Consider the following 11,958-nt stretch of genomic DNA (forward strand, 5'->3'; position numbering starts at 1 on the left):
GTTTTTGTCCAAACTAAGAACTTTGTCTAGAGTGGGAACTTTGTCCTAAAACTCATCTTTTTAATGCCAAACCTTGCATGCACCGTTGCCTTGTATCCAAGTGAGTATAGAAAGAATAAAGTTATAACTCGCAGTAGAACATGCAGAGTTGTTAAGTTTTAAAACAAGTTGCAAAAGGAAACAAGAGGGGTCAAAATCCTACAAGTTATTTCACCAGACTAGATAACTCACCAAGTATGATTAAGTTCCTCTTGAGAAACAGCTGCTCTGCCTGGATAAATCATAAGAAGACTGCAAGCACTTGCCATTTACCAACCGCAAGCACTGGAGCCTGACAATGCTAAAGCGCAACTGAGGGGGTGCCCGTTGAAATTACTGAAACTCACAGGTTCCAGACCGAGGTGCAATATCACAGTATCAAAACATTTCACGAAAAGGAAAACAAGCGGCCCGTTCAAATACATTAATAACACCATAAAACAAAATTTGACTCCGCTCCGCACAAGTGCAGAGTAAACCGAAGGTACAACCATGTAGTTCAGCAACGATATATAGTCTAACAAAGGAGGACCAAGCGTCGTAACAGAGAGCAAAGGCCAGACACGAGTAAAAATGCAGTAAATAGTATCTCCTCCTGCCAGGTTGGTGCTGAAGCCTCCCGCGATGCCCAGCACGGAAAATGGCAGTGATCCTGTAGTTCCTGCACAAGGAGAAAATCAAAGGGCTGAGCTTCAACCTTACAATAAACATGTGGATGTAGCTCGAGCAATACTTTACAAACTTATCTATAAGATCCTGGGTGCTTGCATCACCAATCACAAGTTTATGATGACGATGCTTTTACATATCTATATCTATTGAGAAAATTACTAATCCAATTTGACAGTATAATCCGTAAACAGAACTCTGAGCTAACTACACCGCAACCAATTGAGTGACTACAAGATTAGTGCTGGTTCTAACATTTGCATTTGATTTACAAAATCAGCACAATTTCAAGATTAATAACCCTATCCATATGGGGAAAACAGAGTAGTTTTATGATCATACCAGAGAAAGATTTGTTAACTAGGTGCAAGAATAACCAAGTGAAAGCACAGTTTCCGTACCTGATCGAGTGATTGCAAGCAGCAACGTCCACATTGACTGGTTTATCGCCTCTGGGTCTTTCCAACTCCTCGTTTTCCAGAGAAGAGATGCTTCGGTTTCAAGGTGGGGATGACGCGATCCGCCTCTCCACGGCGAGCCTCCTTGTTCCTGTTCTTGACAGAGTCCCTCGATTTCTTGATGGCCTTCTTCTTTTGAGCAACATCCCGGATCCCGTCACCTGGTACAACCTCTTCAATTGGTCGTGATTTGGACCTAGACCTCGACCTCATACGCAGCTTCTTGTCAGAGTGCTGGCCATCAACTTCCATAGCATCATCACCATCAGCTCTGCTCAGTGACCTCTCACGCTTACGGCCTCTTGACTGGCTGCGAAGTCGGTTCACAGCAGCAGTAGGATCAACACCCATGGATGTGAGTTGCCTGCCCAGTCTCTTGGTTGTGAACTTCCTATCCTTGTCATGCTTCCTTGGAACAATAGGACGGCTCTCTGCAGTGCTCTTCTTCATCCTATGCTCTTGGATGAGCATAGCCTTCTTCTTCCTAATCTTACCCAATATCTCACGCTGTTCTTCAGTTAATTCATCATGGCCATCAATCATGAAAGCATCTTGAGCAGCTTCTTCTTCAAGACGAAGACCCTCCTCCCTTTCCAGCTCCTCACACCTTTCCAAGATATCCGGATCCAGGAAATCAGCAACATTATGCCCATCCAATATCTCAGGGAGAATATCTTCCTTCCACTCATCATCAGCCAACAAGTAATGCTTTTTGAGACTGGCGGAATAGACACCAGCACCTCCATTCTCATTCTCAAGGTCCCTCTCAAGTTTCTTCTTTTCCTTTGCAGCAGCAATCGCTTGAGCTTCAAGAACAGCCTGAGGAATGCAAGTAGGCCTATCTCTGTTGTCACGAGGCTTGGGCATAGCAACATGAAACCTATTTAAGCAGTCATTGATCTTCTTTGACTTCATCTTGATCTCCACCCTCTGCTCAAGAAGCCTCTCACATGCAGCATTTTTAACAGCCATCACACCCTCATCTGTTAAAGCACTCATAGTCAACAAAACACCCTCTTCACTAGGATCTCCACCTTGAGGTATAGTCTTCATAGCCTCTGACTTCATCTCCATTACCAGCTTCATGTCCTCTTCAGAAAGCCCATCAAGCGGCTGCAAATCAGTCTTGTTGCACACAATGACCAAAGGCTTATTCATGAACAAGGATTTTATACTGTGGAAGAGTGCAGCTTGCTGAGCAATAGTGTACCCACAAGAACCAGAGATGTCCAAGAAGAACAGCACAGCAGCCCTCAAGTGGGCAAGAGCGGTGATACTGCACATTTCTATGATGTTCCTGTCCTCAAAAGGACGATCAAGGATCCCTGGAGTGTCAATCACTTGGTACCGCAGATACTTGTAATCTGCATGGCCAACAAAAAGGGATTTTGTTGTGAAAGCATAAGGCTGTACGTCCACATCAGCCCTTGTAACCTTGTTCATGAAAGAGCTCTTCCCAACATTTGGATAGCCACAAATCAAGATAGTACGGGTGTTTGGGTCAATTGATGGAAGCCTGGCCATGTGCTGCCTGATCTGCTCCAGGTATGCCAAACTAGGACTGATACGCTTTAGAACAGTACACATGCGACCTAGTGCAGCTACCTTCAGGCACTTGCACCGGTACAGGGTGTCTCCATACTTGAGCAGCCTCAGATAGTCCTTGGAGATCTTTGCAATGATATTCCTAGCCGTATTGATCTGACCCAAGGCAAGTTTGTAGTGATCCTTGTTGTAGAGCACATGAAGGAGATCGCCATAGAAAGGGTGGATGTCATCCAGTCTGGGGAACTCATCAATGATGGTGGACAGCTTTTCATAGAAGTTCTGCTGGGTATAGCGAACCTTGCGCATATAGAACTGGCGAATGCGGTTGATAGCATAGCCCTTGTGGACAACAGTTGGTGTTTGCCTCTGAGTGCGGGACAAGATTATGTCGATGAAGTCCTTCCCAGGAGGGACAACGGTGATTTTCTTGAAATTATACTGCACCATCTTGCCGATGTAAAGCTTGGCTACTTATTCCTGTGATGCAAACAAATGTCGTGTCAATCCTATGTAGATAAACAGGTCAAAAAACTAACGCAGAAAAACGGGTACAGGCAAATGCAAGAAATCACAATTTCCAAAAAACATAGCCAGGGAGAAATCTAGCAAGCACTGCATAAAAAATATCTATCTGTAATCATGTGAAGACTCTAGATTCATGCCCATCATTATCATTGCATCCTAGTTACACACAAGGAAACCTTCGATTTATATAAAATACATAAGACAAAAGGGCCGGCTAGCCCCAGTTTCTTTGTTGATGGTTCAACATAGTTCCAAGGCTACGTATAAACAGCAGGGGTCACAACCAGGAGACCAAGTCAGGACCTTAAACATGCACACCGTTCTTATATGAAAGAATAAAAAACATCTATACACCTAGATACCAGCAAATCAAGCCCCACTTTCTTTGTTGGCAGCTAAAAATAGTTGAAGCACAAGTATGGTCAGTTGCATCAGACCAGAACACTAACTCAGGATCTGAAACACTCACACCATTCTTACATGGTAGCAACAACCTCTCATAGGAAGTGCAACAGCAACACATGCATCTTTCATTCTCATAGCGCCAAATACTAGATGATGGATTGCACAAAATTAGCACAAATAAAAGCAGGAAGACAGCAGAAGTAGTTCCACCCACTGACAAAATACCACGCCAGGTGTCTAAATCGGCTGCAGCTAAACTCGCCGGCAGCCTTGAATCAACCAGAAAAACATCAAACGTCGCCAGTGGCAAGCAAACTAGCCGGCAACTTCTCATCAAATTGGAAAAGTATTAGTCGACCATCCCCTATCTTCTGCGTAAAATCAGCCAACCCTTATTGAGCGACATAGCGCGAAACAGAGGAAGCAATTGCTCTATTCGCAAACTCTTGAGAGATTCAACCAGGGATGAGCATGGACAGGTTGAATCAGGTTGAATCGAGTCTACAGCCGCAGCCATCCGCGAGGATCATCACGGGCGCACGGCTATGCGAGACGGTCGGCACGCAGGGACGCGAGCAGAGAGCGGAGGGGAAAGTTGGGGGCTACTTACGGCGTGAGGCGGCGGCGGCGGCGGCGGGACGGAGCTTCACCTCGGTGGAGGCGGCGGGCGTCCGGCGGCGGACGGAGTGGGGAGGAGGAAAGAGGAGGGTTTAGGGAAGGGTTTCCTCGGGGATCTTATGTCCTAGCTAATGGGCTATCCTCGCGGCCCATCTAACGGCCATTCTCCAGCCCACTTACCCCCGGCCCACGGTACCGGAGGCGGCGGTGGTTCGAGACCCCACCACGGCTCAGCCTCCTCCACCACACTCGCCGCGCGCCTACCTCCCCCCTTCCCGCCGCCGTGGAAGGAGACCGGCGGCTGGCTCCCACCGCTTCCGCGAGGTTCGTCTCCTCCGCCGCTCCTGCTTTCCCCTTGATCCATCGCTCCCGCCAATAGACTATCTCTCTTGCTTCGGCGTGGTGATTCTTTGGCTGCGGTGCTGATTCGTGGATTCTTGAATTGTTCCTCTAGGGTTCGGAGGCAGTAGGCTCGGCTGCTGCCATGCTCTCAAGGATCTCTCAGCTCGGGGCGCGGCTCCTGCGCGAGACCAGAGCTGGTTGGTATCTATCTCTCCACCCTTCTTCCTGCTACACTGTCTGTTACATTAGGAATTAGGAGAAAATGCTTGTGCTTGGACCTAATTAGGAATGGCTCAAGAACGTGAATTTGTATAAATGCGATGCATAAGTAAAGTACGCTGTGCATGGACGAAATGCTTCAAGTTTTGTGGCTACCATTGTAACGAGATGGCCATTGTTGATGTTAGCCCATTCCTGAGTTGGGAGTCCTGTTTTTATTTATTTATATTTTCTTGGCACTGAAGAGAGAGCTTTATGTCATCAAAGCCATAAGGTTCTTACAATCTTCGGAAACCGACGCCCGGCATTGGTCAGCAGTAGAAATAAGCTCTTCAGAACCCTACCAAACCACTGATTCTAGCATTCGGTGCTAATTCACGGGCAACTTTATTAGACTCTCTCTTCACTCCCACAAACTGAATATCTGCAAGTTGACTATGAACTGAAGACTTTTGATCTCGTTGATAAGCCCGCATTTCATTGTACTGATTCCAATCTCAAACATCAGCTGTTTGCCTTTATAGTCACCCAGCTTTAAGTTGCACATATGGGACTAGATGCACAGTTTTGGAGGAAAATAACTGAATCTTTTATGCGAGCTTCTCCTTTATTGTGGATTACATTGTTTCTCAGGCACCACACTCTCCACAAAAGAAGAAGGACCAGCCCCCTAGTCTCCTTGCTCAGATTTGCAATCAAGATCAGCAGCCAATCTTCCCCTGTATAAACTAACTGAGATTCTTCAGGAATATCCCACACCTTCCTAACTTCCACATGAAGAGCTTTTGCCTTTGTACAGTTAACCACTGGATTAAAAATTTAAAACTATCTTCTGCAACACCACATATAGAGCATGTACTATCAACCTCCCGGGCATGTTTCCATTTCTTTCTCTTAGGGCGTGTTCGGTAGCCCTCCACAGCTGCAAACACCCCAATTCTGTCGCCGCTAGCCAGCAGCCGACTTCTCGTGTAAACTCCTGGAGTGATTGATCAGTTCGGTGTGTTAGCTTCTGCCTGCTAGCTGTGTAAAAGGCTGGGCCTGTTCGGTGGCTGGCTTTATTTGGCTGTGGCCTCGAAAAAGGAATGGTGGGCCGTCTAAATGGCTGGGCCTGGTCGGTGGCACACCTCATATGGCTGTTCGGTCGTGGCTGTTTCCGCGTACCGGTTCGCAGCAAGTCACTTGGCGGTGGCAGCGAAGTGTAATATATGTGAACTCTCGCTTCTCAGTTTTTGTGGAGCTTGGTTTTCTCAACTCCACGAATGCTCCAAATTTACACTGCGTGGTTAGCCAGCTTCTCGCTGGCATCGCTGGGAGTTAGACCGTTTCGGTGCACTCCAGACATGGAGTTGGGGAGTTAAGAAGCTAGAGGGCTACCGAACAGGCCCTTAGTAGCCAAGTTATCAGAAGCTAGATGCCAGGTGAAAACACGAACTTTATTAGGCACAGTATCGGACCAAATATTTCGCCAAATAGGTCTAGAACAGTCACCTGCTCTACTCGCACCCTCCTGCACAGGACTCAACAGTGAGGTTATAAGCCAGTTTATAAGCACTTCTGACGGAGAACATACCATTTTTCTCATGGTTCCATGTTATGAAATCTTCAAAATTATACTCGGAGAGGCGAATATTCAGGATTTGATCAGCATCATGTGGGAGGAAAGTTCTTGAAATCAGTTGAGTGTTCCAATCTTTTCTTCCTGGGATCAACAGTTGTTTGACTTGAGATAATCTTAAACTTACCCTTTCTGAACTGATCTTTAGGTTATAATTCCTTGGCAGACAATTGTCTCTCCAAATACAAACTTTACTTCGATCCCTAATCCTCCAGAAGTGCAGATAATCCCCTTTTTAAGAAGGTCGAGGCGCTCAACAGTCAACACCCCTCCGGCCAGGCGAGGCATCATTTCTGAAAACTGTATCAACAAGGTTCCCTCTATGGTAGTATATAGCCTTGAGGAGTCTTGCAAATAGATTGTTTGGGAAACTGAGAAGAAGCCAGGCTTGTCTATCGAACAAAGCTTGGTTGAAAAGCATTGAGCCTCTGAATCCAAGACCTCCTTGAACTTTTGGTTTAATGAGGTTTTCCCAAGCAGTTCAATGAACCCTCCTTTGATCCTGGTTTTCAGCCCAGCAAAACTTTCTCGGCATGTTTCTTGATTGCTTATTTTGAGAAACTTTCCGGGTTTACGCATGCCTAGTTTAGTGAAGGTGTTTATTTGGTTCTGCATTCTCAACTAGTTGACTTTTTGCAGCAGGAAACTTGTCAAGCAATAGCAGCAATTACTACCGAGGTCAAGTCAGCCGGCATTCAACCCCAGCGGTTAGTCCTTTTGTACTGCTATAATCATTGTGGTTGCTAGTATAGAGCATTGGTTATGCCCTATTGCCTTGTGTTCCTGCTGTGACCGAGAATATAACCAAAGCAGCAATAGAATTGTTTTCTTTTCTTTATACATGATGCACCCATTACTTCGTGTTTCAGATTCATTTTGAAGTTTTTTTTCAAAAAAGTAAATATTATCTTTTCTCTACCTGTGTATCACTTGGCCACCTACACTACTTATATGTGCAAGCAAACACTGCCTGCTGCATGTTAAAAAAAACTGCCTTCTCTTGAAATCTGTTTGTATGTACAGAAGTGTTGATATATCATTTGAACTGGCCTTTATTTTTCAGAAGAGCATCCTCTTCTCCACCGCAACAAGTAGTCATCATGATGAAGGCGGTGAGGACAAGGAGAAGTGAGTATGTTTGTCTTCTTCCATTTTTTATGCAGCATGAAATCTAAACACCTAGCCGTCTTTGTATTTTCGGAGTAAGCAGTATATTAGTCCAAACCATTTCCTGATGTTATTTTTCTTTGTCAACATTTATGACCTTTTGATCGGCTACTCCTTCCACATCTTGAGGAAATAGCGGCCTTTAACAATAACTTTGATCGGTTTTACTGAATGTTATTATTCATTTTTAAGCAATTGTTTGATTTGGGGTAAAGAACTGGTCTTCTGACGAGAGTAATTTTCTCTGCCCTGTACAGAATCTCTGTAACATTTGTCAACAAGGATGGTACTGAGAAGACAATAAGTGTTCCTGTCGGAATGTCCATGTTAGAAGCTGCTCACGAAAATGACATAGAACTTGAAGGTTATAATTACAATCAGTGATAAGCTTTATGGTTTTCCATATTTTTTAATTCTACTCCCCTGCTCAAGTCTGACATAAGTTGATGCTAGGCGATAAACCAGGTTTTTTAACTATCTGTGTTTATTCGCCTCACACAGTCACACTCCATCACATGCACTGTCTTTTACATCACGCTACTACCTTTCATCACTTTTTAAATGGGCATATTAATGTGTACTTTTAAGATCTTGTCAGCTGATTTCAGTTGTTGTTAATAACCTCTCCTAGTATTTTGGTTACTGCAGGAGCATGTGAAGGGTCGCTCGCGTGTTCCACTTGTCATGTCATAGTTATGGTATATTCTAGATATAACCCATCCTGGTTTTTTTTTCCTTCTGTTAGAAGCTAAAGTTGTGCTGACTAGCAATTTGAATCTTATTATCCAGGATGTAAAGTACTATAACAAGCTAGAGGATCCAACAGATGAAGAAAATGATATGCTTGACCTTGCATTTGGGCTCACAGAAACGTAAGTGGATATTTCCTAACGGATTTTTTTTGTTTATTCATCTTACATGAACCCCTCCAAGTTTTACTAGCTAGAGGATCCAAGCAAGCATATTGAAATATCTTAAAATCCCTAAATATAAGATGTTTTGGCAGTTCAATACTACTTATGTAGTGAGGCACTGTCAAAAAAGCCTTCCAACGCCTATATGCAACCTTTTGGAATTATAAGTGGTGCTACAGTGTCAACCAGGAGGTTCAGGACATTTATATTAGGCTATTAGCGATGGACGGAAATCAAAGATAACTAACTGATAAGTACTCCCTCCGTTTCAAAATAGATGACCCAACTTTGTACTAAATTAGTACAAAGTTGAGTCATCTATTTTGGAACGGAGGGAGTAGCTAATTATGTTATCCCACATGGTCATAAAGGTAGGCTGTAAATGTGTAAGTGCCATTGTGTACATGATTACTTGCTAAAAGAAAATTGTTTTTGATCAAGGCCTCAATAATTTGTTAAATAACCTTTTTCCAGGTCTCGTCTTGGCTGCCAAGTAATAGCGCAGCCCGAACTTGACGGTGTCCGATTGGCGTTACCCGCAGCTACACGGAACTTTGCGGTAGATGGCTTTGTGCCAAAACCACACTAGAGAGACGCCATCAGTTTTGTACCTTAGCATGTAACTTAACTACAGTATCGTCTCTGAGAGCCCCTGTGCCTTCGGACTTGGATCTGTTCTCGTTTTATGAGCTCCTTGGTCAGTGCAAGATCATCGGTATCTCATTTCTACAGCTAGCAGTAGGTGAATATATACCGAATAAGCAGCTTATGTTTGTGACACCCCGTCGGCAGTATTATTTGGAGAGAGAATAAAAACTTGCTTCATAGAAGTTCTGGGGAGTGGATCTTGTGTTTGTTTGTACTACGTTGTTGTTTTTAGTGTTAGTTATTTGTGTAGATTTTTTCTACAGGATTGCTGAATATCATTCGCCTGGGACTAACTATATTCGTGAGATCTTACATGAACATCCGTGTAAACTTTTCTTTTAAATTTTTTCTTTCTTCTTTTTTACTCTCAGTCTAAGGGAAACCTGTTGGATGAATTATTACTGTAGACTCTAAATGATGTAAAGGCAAAGAGCAGCCATGATCCTGTGCTGCTGATAGGAGCTGCCCAGCACTAAAAAAAGCACCTAGTACAAATACAACCACCGTCACACTGCAGCAGAGCCACAAGACCGACCTACACAAAGCTACACAGGCGGCGAGATCCGACCACCAACCGTCCGTCCGTCCTGGGCCATTCACGCAAGGAGTAAAACACCAGCAAACTGTCCAAGACCAAAAAACCATGATTATACGGACAGAAATGTCCGTCGCCTCCGGTAATTCTTCCAGCCTCTCTACCACTTTGAAGGCTAGAATAGCAGAAAAAATTACGCTACATTTCTTTTCTCTAGAAAACATCACGCCTCGTGTAATCGTTTTGCAAAAAACACCGATCCACGAATTTAGCTGTGTTTGATCGCGTTTATGATAGATGGAGCTCGCTAGTCAGACTGACGTGGCATCACTTAATGTCTCATATTTAACGGCGACGTTTGGTAATGTTATCGTCATGTGTGGCCATGTGGGGTCCACCTATCATTGAAAGAAAAAAGAAAAAATATTTGTTTTGCTCGCCGTGCAGCTGCAGCAACGCTCGAGGAGAGTGCAGCTCGTCCCCAAGCTCTTCTCCTGCACGCCTACTCCTCCCTCTGACCGAGCGCCGCCCATCCACGAGAACGCCCGGGCCTCCTCGTTGCCGGCGACTTGCGATAAATCCGCCGACCAGTGTTTTTTGCAAATAGATTTAGTTTTTTTTTAATGTAGCATAGTGTTTTTTGCTAACCTAACCAATCAAAGTGGTGGTTTCTTGCAATTTACTCGGTGGAGCCGTTTGTCCAGTCAAACAACAGCCATCATGTTAAGCCCCGAAACGCTTTTTTCTAGGGTTTCGAGTGGCAGGACGGCACACGAGGCGATCTCGAGGGCGCAAGTCTAGGGTTTCACAATCGCCGGCCTCCACCTACCATGTTCGTCTTGTTCCTGCTGTTTGCCTACTCGGGGTGATCAAGGGGGGACCTCGCCCCACCCTTGGGGGCGCTACAGGAGAGGGGTCAGGGTCGGGGGGTTGGGCGAAGATGGCGGCGGAGTCAAGCGCCATGGGAGGAAAGAGAGGAAAGACTAAGGAGACGGAGGCAGTGGAGCAGATGATGGACCGGCTGGATCTGAATAAGAAGGAGAGGGAAAAACTCGTCATTGACGGCGAGGAAGAGAAGAGGGAGGAGGAAATTTGTGCACTGATCGGCAAGGTACTGCACCGAAGGGTGCTCCATGTGAATACCATCGGAGAGGCGCTGCGCCCAGCATGGGGCAATCCGAAGGGGCTGAGTTTTAGGTCGACTGGCGAGAACGTCTTTGTGGCTAGTTTTGTGAACAAGAGAGACAACGATCGGATCTTGGAGGGAGGTCCATGGATGGATGGAAAACATTGTGTGGTCTTGGAGAGGTTTAATATCACGCCACGCCCTTCAGAACTCAAATTTAACAGGATCAAGATATGGGCGCGGGTGATTAACCTTCTGTTCAACCTGTTGTGTCCGCCCATGGCCATCGCGCATTGCAGCCATGGTAGGGGATGTTGTTACCCTGGATGCTGATGTGAAGGGATATGCTTTTGGAGATTGTCTCAGATTCAGAGTGTGGATTATGGTGGATGAACCTTTGATGCGTTGGGTGCAATTGGAAAAAGCTAGGACGAAGGAGACTGAATTTTTCGACATCCAATATGAAAACTTGCCCTATTTTTGCTTCTCCTGTGGTCGGTTGGGGCATGCAGAATTGATGTGTCCTACGCCTGCAGGGAGAGATGAATATGGGAGACCCCCGTACCGTGAGGCCCTGAGGTATATGGCAAATAAGAATAAGAGTTGGGGCAGTACACCAACCTATAAACATGATGGCGCCAGAGATGACGGGAGGCAGAATGAATCAGAAGCTAGAGATGAAGAAGTTGAACCAGGTGTAGAGGTGACCTCGCCAGAGAAGATAGTCCAGGGCAAAGTGAGGAACACGATTTACCAATTTAATGCTAGAGGCAGAGGTTCAAATGGAAGAGGAGGTCGCCCGGGTGCAAGATTCAGAGACTGAGATGAGGAAGAGGCAGAGTGAGGAGAACGAGTCATCGGATTCAAGAGAGGACAGTTGTGACTCCAAGAAAAAGAAGGCAGATGAAGAGGTTGCAAGAGTCCTCGCGGAGCCTGATAATCAGCCCGCGGGTCGCAATGAAATGCTTATCTTGGAATTGTCGCGGGCTTGGGAACCCGGAGATAGTTCGAGAACTTCACGGCCTTGTGAAAATGGAAGTTCACGCCCTAGTCTTCTTGTGTGAGATGAAGATCGAGGGGAAACGTGTGAGTGATTTGATGGCCAGGCTTGGTTTTGAAGGCTGTTG

The 11,958-nt window shown here is 45.4% G+C and overlaps 2 protein-coding genes across 3 annotated transcripts; one reads left to right on the forward strand and one right to left on the reverse strand.

Annotated features, from left to right (window-relative positions):
• Positions 1-341: 341 nt before the first annotated feature.
• LOC123158655 (nucleolar GTP-binding protein 1) lies at positions 342-4,375 on the reverse strand. Its single transcript, XM_044576561.1, has 3 exons — positions 4,255-4,375; positions 1,110-3,191; positions 342-700 (listed from the first exon to the last, which is right to left on the reverse strand). The coding sequence occupies exon 2, from the start codon at positions 3,159-3,161 to the stop codon at positions 1,152-1,154; it is 2,010 nt and encodes a 669-aa protein (XP_044432496.1). The 5' UTR covers positions 3,162-3,191; positions 4,255-4,375; the 3' UTR covers positions 342-700; positions 1,110-1,151.
• Positions 4,376-4,405: 30 nt separating this feature from the next.
• LOC123158656 (2Fe-2S ferredoxin) lies at positions 4,406-9,362 on the forward strand. 2 transcript variants are annotated; one of them, XM_044576563.1, is made up of 8 exons: positions 4,406-4,586; positions 4,717-4,801; positions 7,084-7,148; positions 7,505-7,569; positions 7,866-7,972; positions 8,257-8,306; positions 8,398-8,480; positions 8,997-9,362. In XM_044576563.1, the coding sequence occupies exons 2-8, from the start codon at positions 4,747-4,749 to the stop codon at positions 9,109-9,111; spliced, it is 540 nt and encodes a 179-aa protein (XP_044432498.1). In that variant the 5' UTR covers positions 4,406-4,586; positions 4,717-4,746; the 3' UTR covers positions 9,112-9,362. The 2 variants fall into 2 exon arrangements, with proteins under 2 accessions (XP_044432498.1, XP_044432497.1); XM_044576562.1 differs by having other exon boundaries at positions 4,409-4,586; positions 7,081-7,148.
• The last annotated feature ends 2,596 nt before the right edge of the window (positions 9,363-11,958 follow it).

Source organism: Triticum aestivum, chromosome 7B (genome assembly GCF_018294505.1).
Source record: "Triticum aestivum cultivar Chinese Spring chromosome 7B, IWGSC CS RefSeq v2.1, whole genome shotgun sequence".
NCBI lineage: Eukaryota > Viridiplantae > Streptophyta > Magnoliopsida > Poales > Poaceae > Triticum > Triticum aestivum.